The sequence below is a fragment of the Trachurus trachurus genome (genome assembly GCF_905171665.1).
Source record: "Trachurus trachurus genome assembly, chromosome: 6".
Lineage (NCBI taxonomy): Eukaryota > Metazoa > Chordata > Actinopteri > Carangiformes > Carangidae > Trachurus > Trachurus trachurus.
Window position 1 is genome coordinate 15,002,202 of NC_139897.1, and position 24,511 is coordinate 15,026,712.

At 43.3% G+C, this 24,511-nt stretch overlaps 1 protein-coding gene across 1 annotated transcript in view; it reads right to left on the reverse strand.

The window, feature by feature from the left end:
- Positions 1-24,511, reverse strand: part of igf1ra (insulin-like growth factor 1a receptor) — a 78,330-nt gene that overhangs the window by 14,896 nt on the left and 38,923 nt on the right. The window contains exons 3-8 of the mRNA XM_083973060.1: positions 4,044-4,344; positions 3,003-3,139; positions 2,154-2,298; positions 1,101-1,309; positions 846-984; positions 43-275 (exon numbers count right to left, since the gene is read on the reverse strand). Coding sequence (XP_083829186.1) covers positions 43-275; positions 846-984; positions 1,101-1,309; positions 2,154-2,298; positions 3,003-3,139; positions 4,044-4,344 — 1,164 coding nt within the window. The remainder of the gene's footprint in view (positions 1-42; positions 276-845; positions 985-1,100; positions 1,310-2,153; positions 2,299-3,002; positions 3,140-4,043; positions 4,345-24,511) is intronic.

Genomic DNA, 24,511 nt, shown 5'->3' on the forward strand with positions numbered 1-24,511 from the left:
ACATTGTGTAAAGAATAATAAACAGCTACGATAATGACTTACGTGATGGGCGTGTGCGAATGTAGATGATATCACTCTTTGCGCCACTAATGTGTTTGTCATCCATCAGCAAGGCGATGGCCTTCACAAAAATAGCATACTGGGTCCAGGGCTTAAGGTGTTGAAGACTGACTTTTGGGTCATCGTTATCATGAGGAAAATCCACATCCACCATGTGCCAGCTGTTTGAGCCACAGCCATCCTGACCGTCAAACTCTGTAATGTTCTGGAAAGGGCTGGTGAGGGCACAAAACATTTATTTTATACATTTTATTACTTTTTGTATGAAAGTGAAATAGATTCTAGATGACGATATGACTTATTTTCACAATCAGCAGCCTCTTATTTACAAATGTTTCCCATTTTATGTTCCTGGTAGCAATTTGCCAAAGCATACGATGCAGCTTTTCATTGATTTTCAGGGTTCAAGGCAAAATTTTGTTTCAATTTGAACCAGTTCAGGCTATTTGGGTGGTTGTTTTGCTTAAGACATGTTCTATTGGCCATCTGAAATCAAAGTGGCTGAAAGTCATGAAACTAATAAAACATTGCCATTGGGACATGACTGGCAGCAAGCTGAAGTGCTCTAATAGAAGAGAATGTGGTAAAAATTTAAAAAAAACAACCAGAACCCTGTGTGCACTGCAGCAAGTAAGATGTCCTAAAATGATCCTTTTTTTAACTGACCAGCTAAAAAACTCCACCACAAAACTAACTAGCAAATCATACATACGTACTCATCCTCAATGTCGAGCTGATTTTATTATAATGCAGGGTAATGAGTTGGTTGTTGTCAGGGTACTTACGACTCCTTGTAGTAGACTATGAAGCTTGCAAGGTCCCCTAATTGGTCCCCCAATTCTGGCGGCCGGTAGCGCTCCCATGTCAGGTTGATCGAATTACTTGTTGTGTCGTTGTATTTAAATGTCAGGACATGGCTTTCACCTGTTTTGAACAGAACAGGAGACACAGTATTTACATTTCATGGTAGTTCAAATGTCTGCGAAACAAGCAGAATAACATAAATACTGGTTAATCTGTAAGAGTTATTTCACACTCACAGCTGGCTCTTTCACCGTTGTTGCGGAAATCACCCTGCTCTGCCTTCCCAGTTATTCCCGTCTTCTCCCACATGGCACGGATCTCAAACATGCAGAGTTTGGGGTTCAGACGAAAGAAGAGACGACCAGCCCGAATAGTCAGATTGTGCTGACTCCAGTCCCACAGGTACTGCAAGTGCTGGTTGTTGATGGCGGAGAAGGAGTACATGCTGATAATGGAGAGAGATAAAGCTTATGTTACAACAAAAAGTATTTTTTATTTGTTTTTTGTTTTTTTATTTCATGCACATGTTTCATGGAAGCTGAAGTTGTCTGGAATGTGCTTATGAGGGGATTTCTTTTTGCCACCTGGTGGCAGTGTTAAGCACCAACAGAAATGAACATCAATGAGCAAAGGTTTGTGCGTGCACTGTGTGCGTGTCTGTTTTCTCTCTCATTTCCTCCCTCTGTAGAAACCCAGGCTCATTGTCAGTGTCTTGCTAACACTCTGAGCTCTAGCTGGCCAAGTAACGCAGCAGAACACCTCCAGAGCGAAGGGAATGTCTGCCATCCTCGACGGCATTCCTCCGAGTGAAACTTTACCCTGGGAGAAACAACAAGACGGGCAACAGGCTTTCCCATGACCCCTTTGGCTATTTCCAAAAAACCTTCCCCTCATATCTATGACTGCTGCTGATATCACAGTAAGGACAAGGCTGATGGACCTGAGACTTTCCCTGCAGATTTGTAGGCACGCCCACTTATCTGGCCTGTCTGTATGACTATGAATCATCTTAAAATGATTTTGTAATATCTAAAAACAGTGTCTGCCTAGGCCAAAAAAACCTTGTGATTTATATTTAGATTTATCAGTTTATGTTAATGTGCACGTCCACCCTCTAGTGCAGACGCATATTCAACGAGAAGTCCCTTTGACAAGTATGTAGCTGCAATGATATGTTGGTGGCGGCCGCCCCGCTGGGTTGAGGTTTGCTCACGTCCTCTCATTCCCTCAGTCACCGCACACATTCACAGGCAAAATAGCTGCAGACAAACAGCGCAGACAAGCCATACTTGTCGATGAGTTCCTGCCCATTGATGTAACGCAGGCTCTTGAGGAAGGACAGGGAGCCAAGTGCGTGGGAGTGTCGAATCTTCACATAGCCCGTCACTGTCTGGATCAATCCCATGAAGCTCTCCAGCTCAGACGCTATGTTATCTGGGGACAGGAGATAAACACGCAAAACACACAGACAGACGCACGCACGCACACACACACACACACACACACACACAAAACAAAGCGCACAGAGATACATTACAGCATATGAGAAAAACAGCACATGAAAGCTACATTTGAAAAACCCACAGGGACCTCCGCTGCTACTGCTACTGCTAGGACACCCAGACAAGCTCTTAATGCAAATATCCCAATGAGTACTAAACTGTACAAGCTTTATCAGACGTGGAGATTAGCTTGTGAGCCACCCTGTCAACTGAGCAAATAAACAACATTATAGTATAATGTGATAATTGCTTTAGAGTGTGGAAAGCAGATGCAATGTTGATTTTGTGGACCTCCTTTGCATCCCAGCAGCTTAGACCGCCAGCCTCTCTCGTACATTATTTACCTCAGTAGTCATAATATTTGCAGGGCAGCTGAATGCAACACAGTGTAGTAAAGTTACTATACTGCAGAATGATTATAGCAGATTATAGCTGTGTTAAATATTCTGCCGGGTAGTGCACACCATTTTCAAAGCAGAGAACTACTGGTGTGTTTAATCTTCTTAATTGTGGATGATTTAGTCCACTAGAATTCTTAGAGTAATCTCCTAAACTAATTCACGCTGCAAATGTTTTTTTTTTTTTTTTTATGTATGTGTTGTTAAAAGCACAGTGCTTCTGCACGGATGCACTCACTTCCACGTCGAATGTTGATGTCCAGATTGCCCTCGATGACCGTGCAGTCCTTCAGGGACTGTGCGGCGTCCACAGAGTCGATGACAGGGGATGTGCAGACCTTGTCGCACAGGCCATTGCAGGCGCTGCAGAACATGCTGCGCACAGCAGAAGCAGAAGGGAAGACGGGAACGAGGGAAGGAGACATGGAAAAACGTTAGGAGCTGTCAAAGAATGAATAAAATCTCATGCGAACTTTTCTACCTCACCCTGAAATCATCTGTCCACTCCCCTAGCTCCCAAGCATTCCAGAGGATTCAGGCAAATAAATTCACTGCGTGATACAAGGTCACCTCTCACACGGAGAGTATAATCTTTTATGGGCCCTCATCTGAACTCTGTTTTGTGAGAGAGCAGCTCACTGTATTGACCTCAGAGACAAAACAGCAGTGGTATGGCCAAAACAGCTACAGCAGCAGACAGTCTTCATGGAAAGTTTTGGAACTGATGGGACAAAACAGGGAGGAAGGCTCCACACAAAATTGTCTTGTTCTAGATTAATGTTAAGCAAAGAGAACGTTTGACAATCGAGGCCTCTTCTTGATACCTTTAAGTATTAATCAGAAAAGATCTACAAGTTCACTCTTTCTATCTAAAAGTAAATCATTAATAGTCCAACATGCTTTTAACCTGTAACACTTCAAGCTTGGAGACCTACTTTAAGAAAGAAACGTGTGAAGGGCCAGGTCAGGTGAAGTTCAGCTCAAGGAGACTTTATGCAAATTAATTCATTATGCGCAAGTACACAGTGAACACAAGCTGCTGTTCGTGTCTGAATACTGAAGAGAAACCACACATCTATTTACAGAGGGATTAGCCAGCAAATAAATAATACAAACACCTTTTCCTCCCTCTGTGACAAAGATCAGGTTATGATCCCTGACAAGTTAAAATACAGAACATTACAGCAATAGTTTATTTTTCAGGAGCTCCTCCTAGTCTTTTGTGCATTCAGTATGTCTGCATGATATTTGAAGTAGAAGTTGAAGGGTACATCTTTACCGATTAGTTTCATTGCGTGTGAAGCCGGAGGGGCAGTCAGGCATACATTCTCCCCCGTGGATGACAAAGTGAGTGTCACCGGGCAGGTGCACTTGAGAGCACAGGTCCATGGTGATGCAGCGCCAGCCCTCAAACTTGTAAGTGCCCGGGGGACAGTCTGGAACACAGCGGTCCTCGTGGAAATAGTGGAGGCAGGCGGAGCAGGCCATGTCGTTGTTGGGCTCAGTGCAGCTGCCCAGGCACTGGCTGTGGCAACACTCCCCCTTGTCTGTACAGGCCAGCTTGCAGTGATCTGGGCAAACTGGAGGAGACAGGGAGAGACAGGGGAGAGGTCAGTTTTTGGGGTGTTTTTAAACAGTCAGCACTGCTGCTGGACAACAACAAGGTCAACAAGCTGATGCAGCTTCACAACATGTCCAGTGATGAGAAACAGGCAAGAAGATGTGATAAATAGGTTAAAGAGGAGCTAGGATTTTGGCTGCGTCACACCAACGTGTGTTTCTAATATTCTTCCTCCCGTCATGTTTGTATAAAACATTAGAAACATCTCTCCAGTATAACAAAGTCCAGTTCACACTGTAAACAACAAGCTCATTAATGAACATGTAATTGAATTAACACCTCTCTGCCTGTGCCAGAGGTGCTGATATTATCAACTATAGTTATGCTTGTTTCTTGTTTTTTAAACCAGACTGCAGCTGAAAACAGGAGCCATTAAAAATCGCTTTGCAATCAAATGTTACCAGCGAGCCGCTTAGACATAAACTGTCTAACATTATTAATACGTTGCTGAGAATTAAAGGAAAAACAATTGCAAGTCAAGCAAAACTCATTGCCTCTGTCATTACATCTTCTTGCTGAACATCCATCAAGGCTGAGAGAAAAACAGTCACAAAACTTGTGCGGGGTGTTTCAAATTAGGCTTGAGCAACACGAATAAAAGAAGCTCCTCATTCCTTTATTGAGCATCACTAAGAAACCAAAACCCAACACAATGTGCTATCAATAACATGCAGCATTTTCCCACATGCATGGGACAGGCAGACATCTGACTGACTGTGCATCCTGACAAGGTTTATTCTAAAGATCCTCCAAATCCCTGTGACTGCATCAGTATTTATCTCAAAATGACTATTGGATCGTCCCAAAATCGTACCGCGAGTGACACATGAAAACAGCAAATGGGTACAATAGGTGTTCGGTTGGTCTTTTACAGTAGCCTATTCATAGAGAAGTACCTCAGGAAAAAAGCTGAAGATTCCAACTGCTAACTAATCTTGAGACACTGCAGGCAAAGGTGTCCTAGTTTTAGACGAATCCACTCCACAGAAAGGCACCTGGAGAGTGTGTGTGTGTGTGTGTGTGTGTGTGTGTGTGTGTGTGTGTGTGTGTGTGTGTGTGTGTGTGTGTGTGTGTGTGTGTGTGTGTGTGTGTGTGTGTGTGTGTGTGTGTGTGTGTGTGTGTGTGTGTGTGTGGACTTGGATGAATGGTTGTGAAAGGCCAAGTAAGAAGCTGTTTTTTGCTAATGATTGTTCCCAGTTTGAGCAGTCTCTGTCTCGATAAGAGCTGCTCTGGGAAAGACTGAGTCAAGAGTTCATGTTTCTTCAGGGGAAATGTGGAGCACGATAAAATCAGTCAACATTTGTTTTTTTCAAATTTGCCTTTTCTGCATATTAGAAAGTGTGGATGCAGCAAAGCCCTGCCCCCCACGCCCCTGTGTTGTTTGTATATTGGGGCCTTAAGTGTTTACTATTTATTGTTATGCTCTTTGTTATTGCTGCAAGACAAATTTCCCCACAGGGGCAATAAAGCTGAACTGAACTGAAATAAGAGGCACAGCACTACTGGTTCCTTAGCAACCGCCTCCTGGTGCAAAGCCAGAGCTGGAAGGAAATGTGCACACATTCACACACACACACAATCTTACGCACTCAGACAGAAGTACACAAAAACACACACATATTTTAACCACTTTCAGGTGTGTTAATATAATTTACAAGACTGTGACACTACACACAGCTTCCCTCCGTGATCAATGTCATTATTTCAGCCATCTGCATCACACACACACACTCACACACTCAGGAAAGAGAAAAGAGTCTACATGAAGAAGCATGAGTAAGCATGAGTGCACGTAATGTGTGCACACATGCATGTTTGTATGGGAATATTCTGCACATGGCACAAAAAAGAGAACTCGCAACACTGTCTTCTCCCGAAATAGAAAATATATTTATTCAAAGGGCTACATATTAAAAGAGACAATATTCTGCACATGCCAGAGAGACAGAGGAAAGGAGCGCTGCTTGTTTATTTGTTTTTAAATTAAAAGCGGGTGTCAGTCAAGAAAATGAAGCCGGCTGCTGAGCTAATCTCTTAATGAATATTTCATGTTGCTTTACAAAAACATCTGTGTAGGTTAAGAGTGTGACGGTGGACTACACAAATGCTGCAGAGCAACCATACAGGTAACGCTTCCTTTTACGGTACGGTAATTACCAGGTAATTTACTAGGTAATAACCAGGTAATTAAATGCAATTACATTGTAATTACCAAGTACTTACTAGGTAATTACAAGGTAATTACCCAGTATTTACAGATATTTTTCCTGACTACTACCAGGTATTTACCCAATAATTTCCTGGTAGATACACAGTAATTGTATATTGTAGATTTTAAACCCGGTAGTTAAAACATATTTACCTGCTATTTATCTGGTAAATACCAACAAGTTACCTGGTATTTACCCAATAATTACCAGGTAGATATCCTGATGTGTCTATACGTGACTTTGTTAGGGTGATAATAACTTAGATATTTACCTGGTAATTACCAGGTATTTACTCAAAATGATCGCTACCTTACCTGGTAACTACCACTTATTTACGTGGTAGTTACCTGATATTTACCTGGTAAATATCAACTAGTTACCTAGTATTTACTAGAAATATACGGAAAACTACCAGGTATTTATCCAGGAATTATATATTATGTATTACCAGTCAACCTGTGTAGTGACAGTGAGGGTATAACTTGCAACTATTTACCAAGTAATTACTTTCTAATTACCCAGTAGTTACAATTTACATTATCAGGTAAAACCTTGTGAATTACCCTGTAAGGAAGGTGGAACTGTACTGTAAAAGGAAGCGTGGTTTGTTTCAATGATATTACCATGTACTTTCCTGGTAACTGTAGATTATAATCCTCTGCCCCCCATCAGGGTGTGTAATTTTGAACATGGTACCTGGTAAAAAAAAAAACTCCCATATCTACCTGATAATTAACAGGTAAATATCAGAGTTTTACAGAGTAGTTACCATGTAAGAAAAGTGGAATTGTACTGTAAAAGGAAGCGTGGTTTGTTTCAATGATATTACCATGTACTTTCCTGGTAACTGTAGATTATAATCCTGTGTAGTTTTGAACATGGTACCTGGCAAAAACTCCCATACCTCCCTGATAATTATCAGATAAATATCAGGGTGATATCAGAGTTTTACAGAGTAGTTACCATGTAAGAAAGGTGGAATTGTACTGTAAAAGGAAGCATGGTTTGTTTCAATGATATTACCATGTACTTTCCTGGTAACTGTAGATTATAATCCTCTACCACCCATCAGGGTGTTTTGAACATGGTACCTGGTAAAAACAAGGTTCCAAGGTTGGGTTAAATATTTAGACCCAACAGATTGGGCTGAGATTTGGACGACACCTTAATCACTCTCCAGCTTCAGAAAACAGTGTTTGGTAAGTAAACTTATAGTTATTAGCCTACAGGTTTGGTAGTTTAATGTGGTAGCCAATTAGCCTACTTTAAAAACTTCCCCTCACTCTGCGGCCAGGCATTGTTTCCTCGTGTTGCTTGCTTGCTAACTTGCTAGCTAGCTAGTTACTTTCACCTGATAAGATAGTTTCCAGCACAGCAGCAGCAGCATCAATTGTCAGGGCCGTGAAGGAAAGGAAATGACGGTAGCCTCCAGTCTTGTGTTTTAATTGACAGGAGGACCGTTGTGGTGAGTTGGGAAGTGGGTGTTAGCAGCGGATGCTAACTGCTAGCGCTAGTCGAAGTTAGCATCGAGCTAGCTCACCTTTCCTTTGCGATGCTGCTGCTGCTAAGAGGAAGAGACTTGCTACCAGCACTGGCTAACATCCAGGACATCTGGTGGTGCTAGTAGCCCTCCTACTCTGCTTCTGCTGCACATAGCTGTCTATCAAAGTCTATGAGTGTAGGGTGAGTGTAGTTTTCTGTTAGCCGTGTGTGTGTATGTGCGCTCAGACTGTTTTGCTTTGTCGTTAGTGGAGGGAGGGGGGGGGGGGGTGCGTAACGGACGTCACCATATTGACTAGCAGCAGAGACGTTTTGCTCGCAGTGCTTGTTGGTGCTAGGTTGGAGTATTTGGGTTTGCTATTTTGAGATTATTGTGGTCTTTCTTTTCTCTGCCCACTACAGAACCCAGTATAATTGGTGAGAACTGCTGGCAAATGACATTGTGGTCTCCTCTCATGGACACTCAAGGCATGGTGAGTAGTTTGTGTGTTGCCCTGTCTAAAATGCATATTTAATTTCGACTTCTGGCTAAAAATCAAGGAATCCCTTATCCCAGAATTCATATAGGGCCCTGATTAAAAAATAATGGAATAAGTAGATATTTTCGAAAACATTATAGAAAAAAATATATATAGTTCATGATTTGTTTCTACCACATGGGCATCAACAGGATGGGTATTTGAAGGGTTAAATGCAGAGATGCATAGTTTGTTGGCTGTGCACATACAGTATGGGCTACTGTACCCAGTGTACAGATTTTATATCTACCTGAGATGGCTGTTACATGTGCCTAAAGAAATGTGCTATGGGCTAAGACTCCAGATACAGTGTCTGATACAGCATTACCTGTAGAGATGAACCTAACCTGTTGTACAAACTAATTTTTGAATCTTATTTTTTTTTTCTTTATTCTTCAGCCTGGAACAAACATGGTGCAGTACCTGGCGACCACAAGCAGTAGCACAGAATACCTGTATGTCCTCATGCTAGGGAGAAGCATCACTGGGATAGCCTTGGAGCACCCATCTCTGTTGGGTGGGGTGGGGTGGGGTGGGGTGTGGATAGGTTATAGTTTTTACTGATGTAATTTGCCAAAATGTGTAGACTGGACATGTGAAGAAGGCAAAAAGCTCTGCACTTTGTGTTTTTCTTTTAATTTTCTTTTTTAATATGCAAGTTATTGTATGTTTAGCACTTAAAGGGATAGGCCAGCATTTTTTTCCCGTGTCTTGCCTCACTCCCGAGTCCATGACCAGCAGATAGGTCACCATCCTTTTGACTTTGCGTGCAGTAACAAGGCAGAGCCCCTATCGTCCGTAATTAGCTTTGCTTAAACGCTGTAAGTGTATGGGTAGTGTTAGCCTGCCTCCTACCCGAGCCGAAATCAGCAGTCAGAAGCTGATTTCATTTTAGCTCTAAACTCTGTAAATATATCACTTTATCGACATTTCAAACATTTTTAAGTGAGAAAGGAGACGTTTAGATCAGCAGTGTGTCGTTAATTTGTCAAAATACCAGCTGTGGTTTACAATTTTGTTAGGACAAATTCGGCGCTACTCAAGCTGCGGTGTGACCAACCAATCACCGGTTGCTCTTTACATACAGAAAACCATGACGATATAATTTGTGCTTTTGTTTTGAAATAGGAAGCTAACCTACCCTCGATGTAGCTCGCTTGAACCAAAATAACCGTCTCTGCTTGAACCCTCCGTTTTGACCGATCTCGTCCCGTTAGCGGCATTTGACCGCTCAAGATGTCTTACCAGAGAGTTTTGTCAGCTCTGAGACGAAGATCGGCCCGCCGGTTTCCGTTTAGAGTTGCTGAAGAGTTTCTCTGATGACTTTAGGTGGAGGCAGGCTAACACTACCTATACACTTCCAGTGTTTGAGCTAAGCTAATTAGTGACTTTAGGTGGAGGCAGGCTAACACTACCTATATACTTCCAGCGTTTGAGCTAAGATAATTAGCGGTGCGCCAGCTCTGCCCGTATCTCCCTTGTTACTGCACGCACAGTTGAAAGGATGGTGTCTATCTGCCTGTCATGGACTCGGGAGTGAGACAAGACACACAAAAAAATGTTTGCGTATACCTTTAAGAGTATTGAAGTTACTCTCTTCAAGTTCACTGTTTTGCAGATTAAGAGGATTAAAGTTAGTCTCTTTGACAGTTCACATGTTTTTGCGTATTTGTCACAGAGTGTAACAAAATGCATTGTATCTTTATGTAAAGGAAAGTACATGGTAATATCATTGAAACAAACCACGCTTCCTTTTACAGTACAATTCCACCTTTCTTACATGGTAACTACTCTGTAAAACTCCGATATCACCCTGATATTTACCTGATAATTATCAGGGAGGTATGGGAGGTTTTGCCAGGTACCATGTTCAAAACTACACAGGATTATAATCTACAGTTACCAGGAAAGTACATGGTAATATCATTGAAACAAACCACGCTTCCTTTTACAGTACAATTCCACTTTTCTTACATGGTAACTACTCTGTAAAACTCTGATATTTACCTGTTAATTATCAGGTAGATATGGGAGTTTTTTACCAGGTACCATGTTCAAAATTACACACCCTGATGGGGGGCAGAGGATTATAATCTACAGTTACCAGGAAAGTACATGGTAATATCATTGAAACAAACCACGCTTCCTTTTACAGTACAGTTCCACCTTCCTTACAGGGTAATTCACAAGGTTTTACCTGATAATGTAAATTGTAACTACTGGGTAATTAGAAAGTAATTACTTGGTAAATAGTTGCAAGTTATACCCTCACTGTCACTACACAGGTTGACTGGTAATACATAATATATAATTCCTGGATAAATACCTGGTAGTTTTCCGTATATTTCTAGTAAATACTAGGTAACTAGTTGATATTTACCAGGTAAATATCAGGTAACTACCACGTAAATAAGTGGTAGTTACCAGGTAAGGTAGCGATCATTTTGAGTAAATACCTGGTAATTACCAGGTAAATATCTAAGTTATTATCACCCTAACAAAGTCACGTATAGACACATCAGGATATCTACCTGGTAATTATTGGGTAAATACCAGGTAACTTGTTGGTATTTACCAGATAAATATCAGGTAAATATGTTTTAACTACCGGGCTTAAAATCTACAATATACAATTACTGTGTATCTACCAGGAAATTATTGGGTAAATACCTGGTAGTAGTCAGGAAAAATATCTGTAAATACTGGGTAATTACCTTGTAATTACCTAGTAAGTACTTGGTAATTACAATGTAATTGCATTTAATTACCTGGTTATTACCTAGTAAATACATCTTATTACCTGGTAATTACCTGGTAATTACCGTACCGTAAAAGGAAGCGTTACCAAAATACACATATAGGCTACATCACTGTGCCAACTATAGTCGCACAGTTTCTCAAATACTTGTCAGTCTCTCTCACATCAGCAACAGTGAAGAACATCTCTGAGCATTCCTTCAAAACAAAAAATAAATAAACTTCTGCAGACCCAATACTGTATTTTTTTGTCCAATACGCTGCAGTACCTCAGGAATTTCCAATAATTGTTCTCCTGATAAGTCAGGCCCTGAAGCTACACTGCACTTTACAGTGGGTCCAAGTATTTTCATGACAGCACAAGTGGGATATTTAGCTGTTGGCCTTTCCTGTGCTATGTATAGTTTGACACTATGTATATGTTCTGCCACACCAGGGCTTCATGAATACTGTATCTAACTATCCTGGATCTTATCCAAAACAAACGGCAAAGATCTTTTTTTAAAACTACAGCATCAAATGCCAACACACACACACATGCACACTCAGACACACATACACACACAGGTCCTCGCGTAACAGCTGTGATTTGATTGGAAATATGATGCTGACATTAGGGTGTTTAAAGCAGGAAGAGCAGGGTTGCACATATGCAGAGCGAGGTTTAAAAAAAAAAAAAAAAAAAGCGACAGAAACGTCAGCCAGGCTTCATTTTCTTGGACTCCTACCAAAAGGGGGCAGCCAAGGCAAACTCTAATGAGCCTCATTGGAGGAGGTCCCTTCCTTCTGCATCATTTTAACAGATTCCTCAATGAAGAGAAATTCCAAACATGCATACCTTCCGCCAGAAGAAAGCCGAGGGAGGGGGAGTTGCTGCCTTAAATCCATATAAGTCGACCCGGTTTCACTGTGTGACCAAACAACCCGTGGTATCAAGGATACAATCCTCTATTTATAGATGCCCCTAATGCAGCCCTATTTCCACACTGCTGCTCTGTACAGATAGCTATGCTGGGCATTGTGGGTTTCCACTACTTCAAAGGGAAGGGACTACCTAACAAGGGGCTCCTCTTAAGATAAGTCGTCATCATCCTCGTAGTCCCCTGAGTGGGGTATTTGATATGAGCAGGAAGACATTAGAAGCGTCAGCAGATTGGTATTTGACCCCATTTAAGCATGATATGTATTACATAAAGCAATTACTGAGAGAACAAATAAACTGAGGCAACAAAAAACTTTGACAATAACCTGTGTCTGCAGAGTTTAATAAGTCAAACTAGCCCAGAGATGGGGGCTGAGAGGTTTATGATCATGTTCCTCTCATACAGTAGTTACACAACCCCCCTCCCTCCTGCTCTTTCCCTGAGCAAACACAGTCAGGTCAGACACCATAGCCAACCACCAGCCTGCCCCTGCTGTTCACCAGAGCACTGCGACACAAGGAGTGGCACGGTCCATTTCATCAATAGCAAAAACGAGACAACAAGTCAGCACCAAGGAGTCTCCCGTCCCCTCTGAGCCAGCTGGTGCATCCCTACAACCGCCGTTACATACAGCACCAAGGAGGGAGGGTGGATGAGTATAAGTGTGTGTGTGTATGGGGGGGGGGGGGGGGGGGGGTTGGGGGGGCATCACTAATAGGCTGAGAGACACTGTTTGTTTTTTGTTCTAAAGGTATCCTCCAGTCGCTGGACTATGTGAAGAATCTGCAGAATGTTCCAGGCCGCAGAGGATTCAAGGGGGAGAATGTTAATCCCTTGTTCCGCTGCAACAACACAATAACAACTTCAGGAATTGCCACGGAAACCTGAGAGGAGGAGACTATTTTAGCTGCAGACATGATTGTGAAGAAGTATCTGAGATAAGAAAACAGGAGTAAACATCAAATGTGCAGAAATCTGTCAGCAGCGATGAACAGAACCAGATTTAGATAAAAACAAAAAAAAAACAAAAAGGTGATGTAGAAGTGCAGAGTAGTAAATTTATTCCTCCATCAAAGTGCAGCATTGCAAAGGGTAGGGAGGTGGGGGGGGTTTGCGGGTCATATGACCCATAGCCCTTCAACCATGCCTTACCCCTCCTATTTCACCACAGTCTGTATCAACAACAACAACAACTACAAAAAAAACAGTTTTTATTCAATAACAAGATGACTAGGTTTCAACACCGTCTACTTGGAGAAGTCTGAGTGTGATGGGACGGTGAGTTCTCACATTTTGGTTTCTAAAAAAAAAAACATATTAAAAACCTTATTGAATAAAAAATGCTGGTGCATGAGCGGAGGATTGCAATGCAGCAATGCCTCTCATCTGAATGCAAGTCATGCCCCGTTTGCTGGAGAGCACGCTGTGGAAGTCGACTACTACACTGTTTACACCGGGAGGCTGGTGACACGTTTACTGCCGGCAGGCCACTGCCACCTCTGAAGGTGAAGTACGGTGTGGAAATATTTTTAAAAAAAATTGGAAAATGATATAATTCAACCCCCCCCCCCAAAAAAAATAAAAATAAAATAAAAAAATAAAATAAAATAAAATAAAATAAAAAATCCAATCATAGTTGTCAGCCATAGTGAAGCATGAAAAAATGATTCAATGAAAGATGAAACATTTCATTCTTCATAACATATCAAAGAGCACTATGTTTTCCCTGTGTCATTGAAGATAGGCAGGAAGCGTGACAGACAGTTGGGAAATCATTCATTATTCACAGTGGGGCTCAGGGGGAGGGGGGGAGGAGGGGCAGGAGGGAGGAGGGTGTAGGGGAGGAGGAGGGTGGGGGTTAAACTGGGAGCTCTGCGCTGGGCCAATCGCGGGCGGGCAGGGGAGGTTCTAATTCTGATGACTGACATGTTATTGAGTCTGGAGCAGAGATGGTAAACAAGTCCTCTCTTGAGCAGGCGTTGGGAGGAGGGGGGAGAGTCGTAACCATAGTGATTAAGCATGGCTTTTCCACTGATTCGTGGGGAACCATAAGTTAAGGAAAAAACCTGAACAGACGTAGCTTACTCCACAACAACCCCCGAGTAACAGTATTCCTGTAAACACTGCTGAGCTGACCCTTAAGTGGAACACCATCTTAATAACAAAACATGACCGGGTTATGGGAGGAATTATGTTTAAATATTCCGCAGGAAGTAATACATTTGATCTGCCTGACATTTTAAAGCCACTTAAGATAAATTCAAGAGTATAAATATAATAATGTAAATTAGTGTATTTTGAAATGCTTGAGAGGAAAATAAGAACATAATCACCATTAGCTTTGGTGCGACTGTGTGATTTTGAAGGAGTTTATTATAGTAGCTGCACATTAAGTGTCAGTGTATGTCTTTGCTCCACAATATAAACGGGGCCATAACTCCATTAGGACATGATTAAATTTATCTCTACATCACCTCCATTTACCAACGTATTCACTCTGCTGCACACCACAGTAATCCACTGCACTGTGGGGATGCAAAAGACTCCCACTCTGTGCACAGTCAGAGCCGGTGAGCTCAGGTTACCAGAGCTGAAAGCAGTAGCAGACAGTAAGGTAGCAGAACAGGAGTACAGTAGGAGACGGCAGGCCCATCATGGGCTGCTGCAGCTTGGATCGAGGGGCCGACCCCCCCGGCTCCCCGAAGCTCCATCAGGCCACATCCTCATCCGGCAACCCGATCCTCCCTGGGAGCCCCCAGTGGATCACTCCAGACACTTGTTTAAACCACATCAGCCCAGACAGCCAGAGAGAGGATGCTTCCTCCGCTCAGAGCCAAAGGCAAACCGCATCAGAGATTCCAGTGCTGTCTCACAGCTACAGTGATAGAGTCTCAAGTCCCAGGATGGACTGATCCAACCTAAAGAGGTGTTTTCCACCTCTGCAGACCATTCTGCTGATCACAGGGCTTTTTTGTTTGTGTTTTTTTCGGGGGAACACTGCACAGCGTCATGATGTGATTTTCTCATGCAGACAGCTGGCTCAGGAGAGCTTGGCTAAATCTCTGTTCAGTCCTGCTCACAAAGGTGTGTGTGAGCCCACTCCTCCCCGTCCCAGTGTTTCTGGGTCTCTTCCACTCCCATGCCCACTAAAGACCAGCAATGTGTTTTTCACACAACTATGTGCTGGTCTGTGTGTTCAGGCATGCGTGGCATTTCCCCTCACTCGCGTTCTGTCACAACAACACACACACACACACACCCCTTCCTTCTACCCTCAGGCCTCGACCAATTCTGCAGCTGCTGCTGCTGTTGTTGTTGTTGTTGCTTTGTTGTTGATTGCACCCTAGCAGGACACAGGTATGTATCAGCATCACATGTGAAAACATATTAAAAACATGTCCAAACAGTGGGAAAAGCCAGTAAGAAGATACAATGCCACTGATACTTTACCAACATAACACTATATGCATGGCCATGAATATCCTCACAGGCTTTGACATAATTCTTCACAAGTGTTATGTTGTTATAACCTTAGTATGATAGGTAGGGGTACAATTAAATTAGCCATGCTGCCGAGATATCTAAATATCACATTGCATTAATATAATAATAATAATGTTGTAATTCTACCCAGAGGCGGTTCTTGCAAGCTGAAAGGACTGGTTGTTTATTTGATTACATAAGTAACAGAAAATAATCAAACATAGAAAGGAAATGGACATAACCATTCATAACACATCGCAAATAAACACATCCAAGGGCCTTTCATAAAGAGCTACTTCACAAAAGTATCCAGAACTGTGCAGTGAAGTCAAATCCAATTAACTGAGCCTGGACACAAGCTGAACTTCTGAATCCCTGTGGACCTGACTTCTAGTAAGCCAGAGGTCCCAGAGTCCTACTACGTCCCCGGACAGAGGAACCCCCTGGAGGCATATTTGTAACATGAAGGCAGGCCTCTGCAGCAGTCTTCCTCATTAAATCAGACAATCTTTGGACTCGCTCACAGTAATAGCCATGAGTTGGAGGGCTGGCTCTATCATGCGGATTTATGATTCAGAATCATTTCAGCCGCACTTTGAATGGCATATCTAAATCAAGTATTATTACAGAGATGTGCTCTGTGACTTTTATAATATAATAATAAATTATATAATAATTATAATACAATTCTGATGCTGATCTGGTCAGTTGAACGAGGCGAGGGGGGCAGGAGCAATTCAGAAATACAGCCACTTTAATAGTTTTATTTGTTTGTTCACCTCCTCTGATTAAGCCACATAAATGGCTTTGAAAAGTGACAAGCTGCTAAGCTTAGTCAGATGCTGTAACACGTATTAGTATGGGAAAAGCAACTTTGGGGAGAATTCTGTTAATTTTTTTTCTCACATATTCGGAGGTGTTTCCTCTCACTGAAAGTGGCTTCTAAAAATACCTGACTTCCCAGATCTGCTTCATTAAATACAGTGTGTTTCCTGGCAGCGCTGTGTAATGCTGGCCGGCTGGCAAGTTGCGTGGCCTGGCTGTTTTGCTAGCTGGGTGACTGGTAGGGGTTATTGAGAGCATCAGGCCTTCACATGTCTTCCTTTACGTTGCATTATAATCCCTCTAGTGAACGTAGAGGAGACACCGACAAAAAAAACAAAAAAACACTAAGGACTAATACGTGGTTACTTGTACAAAGTGTAAACGGTATTTATGAGACTCTAGCTTTAGAGACACATGAAGTGTACACATGAAATGATTTGGCTCAGGTGCTGGATGTTTGCAGGCTCAGTCTAACACCTGGCTGTGTACCCACCTGTCCCTCCAGCCATATGGACTAATGTTGATTCTCTACACTTTCAAACCAAAACAGCTTTTCAATAATAAACACCTTTTCTTTTTCTCTTTTTTTTTCCCATAAGCAACCATATGCGGTACTTTGTCTTACATTTTTACTCTGTACCCAAACTTGGTTCAGCCTATCATCACCATGAGCATCAGAATAGTAGTGGCTCCGATGCCAAGGTCTATTTCGGCAGATGACCATCTGCAGCTTTGCGGCACACGGTGCCCAGACTTCATCCTGGCACGCTGTCCGGCATACATTCTCCCTGCTGGCACGACGTCTGGACTCAAAATGACACATCTTCATTTCACATTGACTTCAAGGAGGCCCTAATCCTGATTAAGCATAGCAACATTTGCCTTGAGCTTAAAAGCTGGTGGGGATAAGTTTGTCTTCATTGTGAACATTCCTACCAGGTTAAAACAGAGTACTCTGCAAACACTGATGAGGCTATTAGTCGACACGGCTGATTATCAGTAGACTGTAAATCCTGATATTAGGCTTCAGTTTGGTTAAGTTTTATGTTCAGATTAATGTTTGTTTGTATGTGCAGGCTACATGTACATCAGGGATCACATTAGGGCCCAGTGTCTTATATTGCAGTCTCTGTCTGCATGTCTGACTGCAGCTTTCAGATGACAGTGGCTGCTTGCTGGCACTTGCACGCGCAGACTGCGGTGAAATGCTGTTGCTCAGCCCGTTCCTCCAGTACATCTCCCTCTTCTCTTTGGGATATATGCCTCAGTGTCTGCCACCTCAGTGGAGCCTGACGTTCTGTACAGTCCTATTAACCACTTCAAATATGACATCTGGATTTAGGGTTTCCTTTTTCCTCCATTTAATTTCATTTTCACAGTGAGTTTCTTGAGGATACACACAGTCTCCTTTTTGTGAGGCAGCACTCGTTCATAAAAAATAAAAAAAAAAGGACAAGCTGCGGGTTCAGCAGGGACAGTTGTGCCCAGAGTTAACATCTGTTACGACAGGACACTGAGACTATTCTCTCCAACCAGGATCCTGCACGGAGACTTCAGGCTAGCCTTTTCAAGTGCTATAGTCTGATAAGATAGAATTGTCCCAGATGGTATCACTGCAAAATGCATCTGCATTGATCCAGTATCTGTTGTATAAAGCTTCATTTCACATGAAAGAGACCTGTCAGGAGTTTACCTGTAAACACACAAACCATGCGCTTGTTCTGCCAGTTTCCTATCTCTGCAGTGAGTTAAAAGCTTGCAGCTTGCAGGCACTTTATGGACAGCTGAACAACATAGAGGGGTAAAGGCACTTACTGCTGACTTTGTGGCATGTTTGCATACTGATAAAGCCAGAGAGCAACAGTGATGGGAAATGTTTGGCAGCATTCAACAATGCACTAGTTTTCACTTGATCCTTTTACATGAAAGAGTGTGCCTGGATACCAAAATTAGGGGCTACACTACCTTAAATGTATCCTTTATTCCAAGTGGTTGAAGGTGACAATCAAACAACCGGTGTGGGTTACCATTTAAACGCAAAGGCACCAATTACACTAAAAAGCCATTACAGTGCAGTAAACAGTGAACTCATAATAGCTTGTCCTCATTGGTAATTGGGTAACAACAGCACCAAATATGGCAGTTGCACAAAGCCAGTGCAGTGGAGTGTAAAAAACGTCACTGTTTACAAGTCTCTGAACAAATTGGGAGTTACGTCACCTTCAGTTAAGTTTCACTCACAGCCTCGGAGCAGACACAGCTCCTCAGTTTCAACCTAAGTTTCTGTGGTAATCAGATTTTACCATGACGCAAGTCTCCCATTCACCTCTGGTCTTAAACACAAGCAGCGCAGTCATGTTACAGAAAGCGTGGAAATCATAGGAGTTACAGGCTGTAGTCCGCTATCTAATCTCTACCACATTTGGTTTAGGGACACAGTTCCAGTGGGAAATCAAATACAGGTTGGGCTGTGCTCGACAACCTGGTATGATAGACATGGGCCGTGAGACTTGAAAAAGGAGTTTCTGCTACAGGGGCTCGGGACGGACCCAGGGGTCAAAGGTCAGAGGCTAAAGGCCATGGGGCAGAGTATGGATAAAGCTGTGCCTGGCCAAACTGTGCCAACAGCAGAGGACGGCAGCCGATGTGGATGGAGCAGGACAGCTGACGGGCCTTAAACAGTCCCCAGCCCACACTTCCTATTGGCTACCGGTGACATCATGGTTCTATCCCCATTTTTCACCTCCTCTTTTCAGAGTGGGCGGAGAGTTCAGTTCTTCCTCCTCCTCCTCCTCCTCCTCCTCTCTTGCTCTCCACTCGACCGGGATGTTTCTCTCTTTCTCTCTCTTTCTCTCCATCTCACACACTCACACATGCACGCACACATGCACCACACACACTCACCACACACACATTCAGCTTTATTTGCCCCCTTTTAGGGACCTCAGCAGCTCACATGGCCACCCTTGTTCAGGAGGAGGAAAGAGAGGGGGAAGAAAGGAGCAAGAAAACGAAAAGAAGAACCAAACCACTACAGAGGGGGAGAAATCTATCTATCCTTTGATGGAGGTGCGTGCAAGTTGTCTCCCTCCGTTGGTGTGGAAACTAAAGGCTGTTAGTGTGACACTCACAGGACGTGGCATGCGCACAGGGCTGCAGAGTGTACTCTTCGTAGTCCCCCCCCCCCCCCCCCCAACCGCCACATCACACTTAGTTACCGTTAATGTCCACCATGTGGTCTCCAAAGGGTCAGCGTGTGGTGCGTTAGCATGAGGCAGAATGAGCCACACAAACAGAGCCGTACACCAACACACACTGCACATATGCTAAGGTTTGTTTTTTTTTCCTCAAACAAGCCTTTCTTAATTAACACAAGCCAAATGAGGAGTTTTGTTTGGTGCATCATGCTTCACAATCTGTTATTGTGAAAGTCTGGGTCTGACATTTTCACTAGCAGACAGTTCACAAAATTACCAGCTGGGCTTCACTGTGATATGTCTCCAGTAATGAAACAAAAGGATGCTCAAAGGAAGAGAGAAAAAGACACACAGAGAGAAAGAAGACCCTCGGAACAAGCATATTGAGAAATAATTGCCTAATATGAAAAAGATGTGCTGGAAGAAAATAAAAAAGGAGGAACATACATGTAGCAGAGGGATGTGGCTTTTTTGGCGAGGTCGTAATCACAGGAATTGATCCCTGTGCCAGACAGGTGTTCCATGTCTGATGAGGAGGGATGGAAGGAAAGGTGACAAGAGTGGGCTTAAATCGGCCAGTCAGCTGACCTCCCTGAGCTCTGCAACAGTCAGAGGCACTGTTCAGTCCAGGATCACATCCCTCCATTAGAGATTAGCTTTTAGTCGGATTAAGGAGGAGTCAGTGCACGTAGGAGAGGTGAAATGTCATCACAGCACTGCAGGAGGAACCGAGGGGGCTGCGGCGGAGAGCAGGAGCAGGGTGGAGGGGTCTGGTGGCTTTCGCGGCAGACGGAGAAGGATCTGCCACGGGCCCCTGCATGTATCCCACAAAGACTAGATGTTAAACCGTGTTCAGGTCAGGCCATTAGGGCAGAGCGTGACAGCTCCTAACCTCCTTCTCGTCTCGTCCCCCTTTGATAAGTGCAAGCGGCATCATTATAAACTCCACAGGTGTGACTGCACAGTAAATGAGATCATTCAAAAGGATGGCACAGAGGGCAGAGAGGAGACGTGCCAATAGCGAGGCAGAGAAATGGGCACAGAGAACAAGCCAGCCACCAACCACGGGAAGTGCTAAGCCCCCACCGTGTCAAACATGAGACTTCCAGAAATGACTGAAACAAAATACCCACGCTTTCTCCCCCAAACAAACAATGACCTCCATTGTGTAATGCAGCAGCGCACACAAGCTGTCAGGAAAGACATAAAGACACAGTATGTAAACACAAGTCTGGGGAGATGGGTTTGGGGATATTTAGTACAACATTGCATATACTGACAAAGACAGTTTCCCTCAATATTATTTCAACCACTGGTGCACTTACATAACATAGAAACATGATGTACAGTGACTGGTTTGAGGGAATCCTTCAAGCTGAATGAAGAAAGTCTAAGCTGAAGCTGTGAGACATGATCAGGATTGTTTTGTGGTACTTTGTGGAATATATCCTGTCATTCACTCTGCTCCTCTCTCACATACGTATGTGTGGGAATCAGCAGAAAGAGGACACTGCACCAATGCACACGCTGCATGGACAAGAGGAGCCGGCTCTATATTTACTTGGGAGCTGCTGTGCCCCTGCTGTCCCCAGATGCAGTAATTTGTTGGAGTTATTTCATAAATGTCTTGTTAACTATTATTGGTCTGAAAGCCGCCAAATTGCACATCATGAACTGTAACAAATTGAAGGCCCGAGGCTGAATTCACTGTTTCACGGTAGCACTGCTGCAGCTCTGGAACTCACCTAGTAACAGATGATACAAGGAGCCTTTGTCACATTTATATTCCCGGTGCAATATTATCTTAACACAGTGACATGAACTGGTGTTAAACATTGCCTGTGCGTGACTGTGTGTGCTGAGTTACACATCGTCTAGTCCTCATTTTTGAAGAATGAAATCACAACAAGCACCCAGAGGAGAGCAGGATCCACACCTGCTAGATCAGTGATTTCCTCCAGAATGCACTTAGACAAACACACAAGGGCACGCACACATTCACATGCTTTCGAACAGCCGGTGCTGGGCTGGCTACAGACAGCCAGGGGACACATAGCTGGCTGGCTGAGAGAGGGAATGGGAGCACGCTGCTCAATCAATGAGCCATCAATCACTCACACACTGACACTGACACACACACACACACACACACACACACACACACACTGAGATGGAGCAAACACAGGAAACAGGAGACCATATCCTTTAACTACCACTCAAAAGAAAGTCATCAAAGTGCTGGCCCTGACTACAGGCCTTTCTTCCATGGCCAAATTTCCAGGCACTGCTTTGTCTTGTGGTGGTTTGATTGGAGCTAATATTACTTTGCCCTAACCCCTCTGAGGAGTTGTGCGTGTGTGTGCGTGCGTGTCTTATACAGTCTATTGCACCACAACATTTATCTGCTTTCCTAACTAGCCCACTGCTGCTGGGCCTTACTGCACTCTGCTGAGCTCTCAGACAGCAAAGGGTTGTTGGCAAGGAGATGGCAGCAATTTAAAGTGATACACTTCTGTCATCTGTTTGATAGTTAAGGGGAGTGGAGTATTTCTTTATTATCATTATTATTGTTGTTGTTGTTGAATAATCTGTAGAGCTATTATTGTTGGATAATCTATAGAGCTGTTTATTTTATTTTTTAACACTTTATTCTGAATTCATGGACCTGCAAAGTATTGTCAGTCTTTTGGCTCTAAACTTTATACAAATTATAGGAAAAACAGAGGTAAAACAACAAAACTTCTAATTAGACAATTAATATTAATTAGTAATAAAACCTTTACTCAGAGCACGAAGGTCAGAGGAAAATGAAAAAAAACCTGTATAAATAAGTGAAATTCAAAAAAAAAAAAAAAAAAAAGTTTTCCTGGAACCTCTGCTGTTTTGATGACATCCCGTGTTTACCTAAGATTAATAACAGTTAACAGTTTACATAGTTCCTTCCAAGGACTTCTCTGGAAATTGCACAACCATAAAAAGTGTTATCACGCATTTTTAACTTCTATAAAAGGTTGAGAAATTAAAAACGTCTGTCACGATTTCTGAGAACCAGAGACACACAACCCTTTTAAATGTTTATGACTTTGTTTTTTGACCAACAATCCAAAACCCAAATATGTTCAATTTGAAATGATTATTCATATTTTAGAAGCTGGAGCTGGACAATGTGTGGCAATTTTTTTTTATTTCATCAATGACTTTTATGTCAAATTGATCATCAAAGTTGGTACTGATCAAGTTTTGGTACGAGCTTGAATAAACAGGAGCGGAATCAGGAGCACAACATCAGAGCGAGTGGCAGACACAGACAGTCCTCCAGATCAAAGGGACATTCCAGCGTTTCTTCCCACCCCCTTTTCTGCCTGCAGGAGCACATTCCTGCTGCATGTAGGCAACACCAGGCACACCTGAAGCATGTTATTACTGCATCGCCTGTCCTCGAGGGGGAAAAAAACACAAGTTCATCGAGTTGCCCTGGGAGCAAAATGAGCTCACCCGGCTCTTACATCGTGTTCCCGATGTGTCTTGGAAGCAGAGCACGTCCGACACGTAAACAAGAGTTTTGAGTCGTCTCCAGGCCGAGCGGCTCCTTTTCTGTGGCCCTCAAGGGGGGGCTGGAGGGTGGGGAGGTGGCGGGGCCAGGGGGGGGCAGCAAAAGGCGGCCATCGGTGCCGAGTTAATGTACACAGTGAAGAGTAAACAACACTAGAGGATGTCCTCGTGTCCCTGAACATGTGACAGCATGCCCTCCTGTCCGCACTGTCACTCTGTGTCAGCTCTCATTACCTACAGCACTACATGACCGACGCTGACTGACGGACGGATACCTAATGCTGCACGGGTGAGAGCAGGGGGCTGGGATCCCCATGGCAACGAAGGAGTTGACCTCTAGGCTTACAAGCTCTTATAAATATTGCCCATCAATTATTAATAATATATGAGGAGTAGGTTTCAGGTTTGTTTTTTTGATGTGTTTCACAATTAAGGCAGAAATAAGGGGTCACGCTTTTAAATCGGACCAAAACAACACAAACAATGATCGAACTTTCATCCTCTCCCTCCACTGATCTCTCTGTGGTGATTGTTGTCGACCTCGCCGCCTCCACAAAGGTCCTGTCGGCTTATTCAACAACAGCTATAAGTTATGTGGTTAGTGCTGCAGCACCAGGGGGGATATACAAATGAAAGGGTGGAGCGAGCCCTGAACACTCAACCCCTCTCCCTTGACACAAGACACCCCCCCACACACATCCCACCCCATCCTCCCCGGGTCTCATCATGCATCAAACAGAGCTGCACGCCCCTCGCTTCTCCACAGAGACCCGAGGACGGCCACGCCAGCATTGTGTCGGCGTTTTTTTTTTGTTTTTTTTGTTTTTTAAGGCCTGGCGAAGTCAGCTAGCGACGGGAGCGGGGAGGGATCAATACATCTTGGCAGCTCAACACCTCATGTCATCAGCATCCATGTAATATACTGCCTCAGAACAGGAGAACAGAGGATACACTCTGTGTGACCTCCAAGATAAAAAAAAAGGGAGAATCTGTCAGTGCAGGAAAAAAAAAAAAAAAAACTCATGCGCTTGCCTGGATAAAGATTTCATTAAGCCTTTGAAGAAGAAGTTAAACTCTATTACTCTACTACTGTTGCATCTTGAACAACTGAAAGTGAGAACTGGGCACCTCAGGATTGTATTTCACACTGTTAAGTCTCTA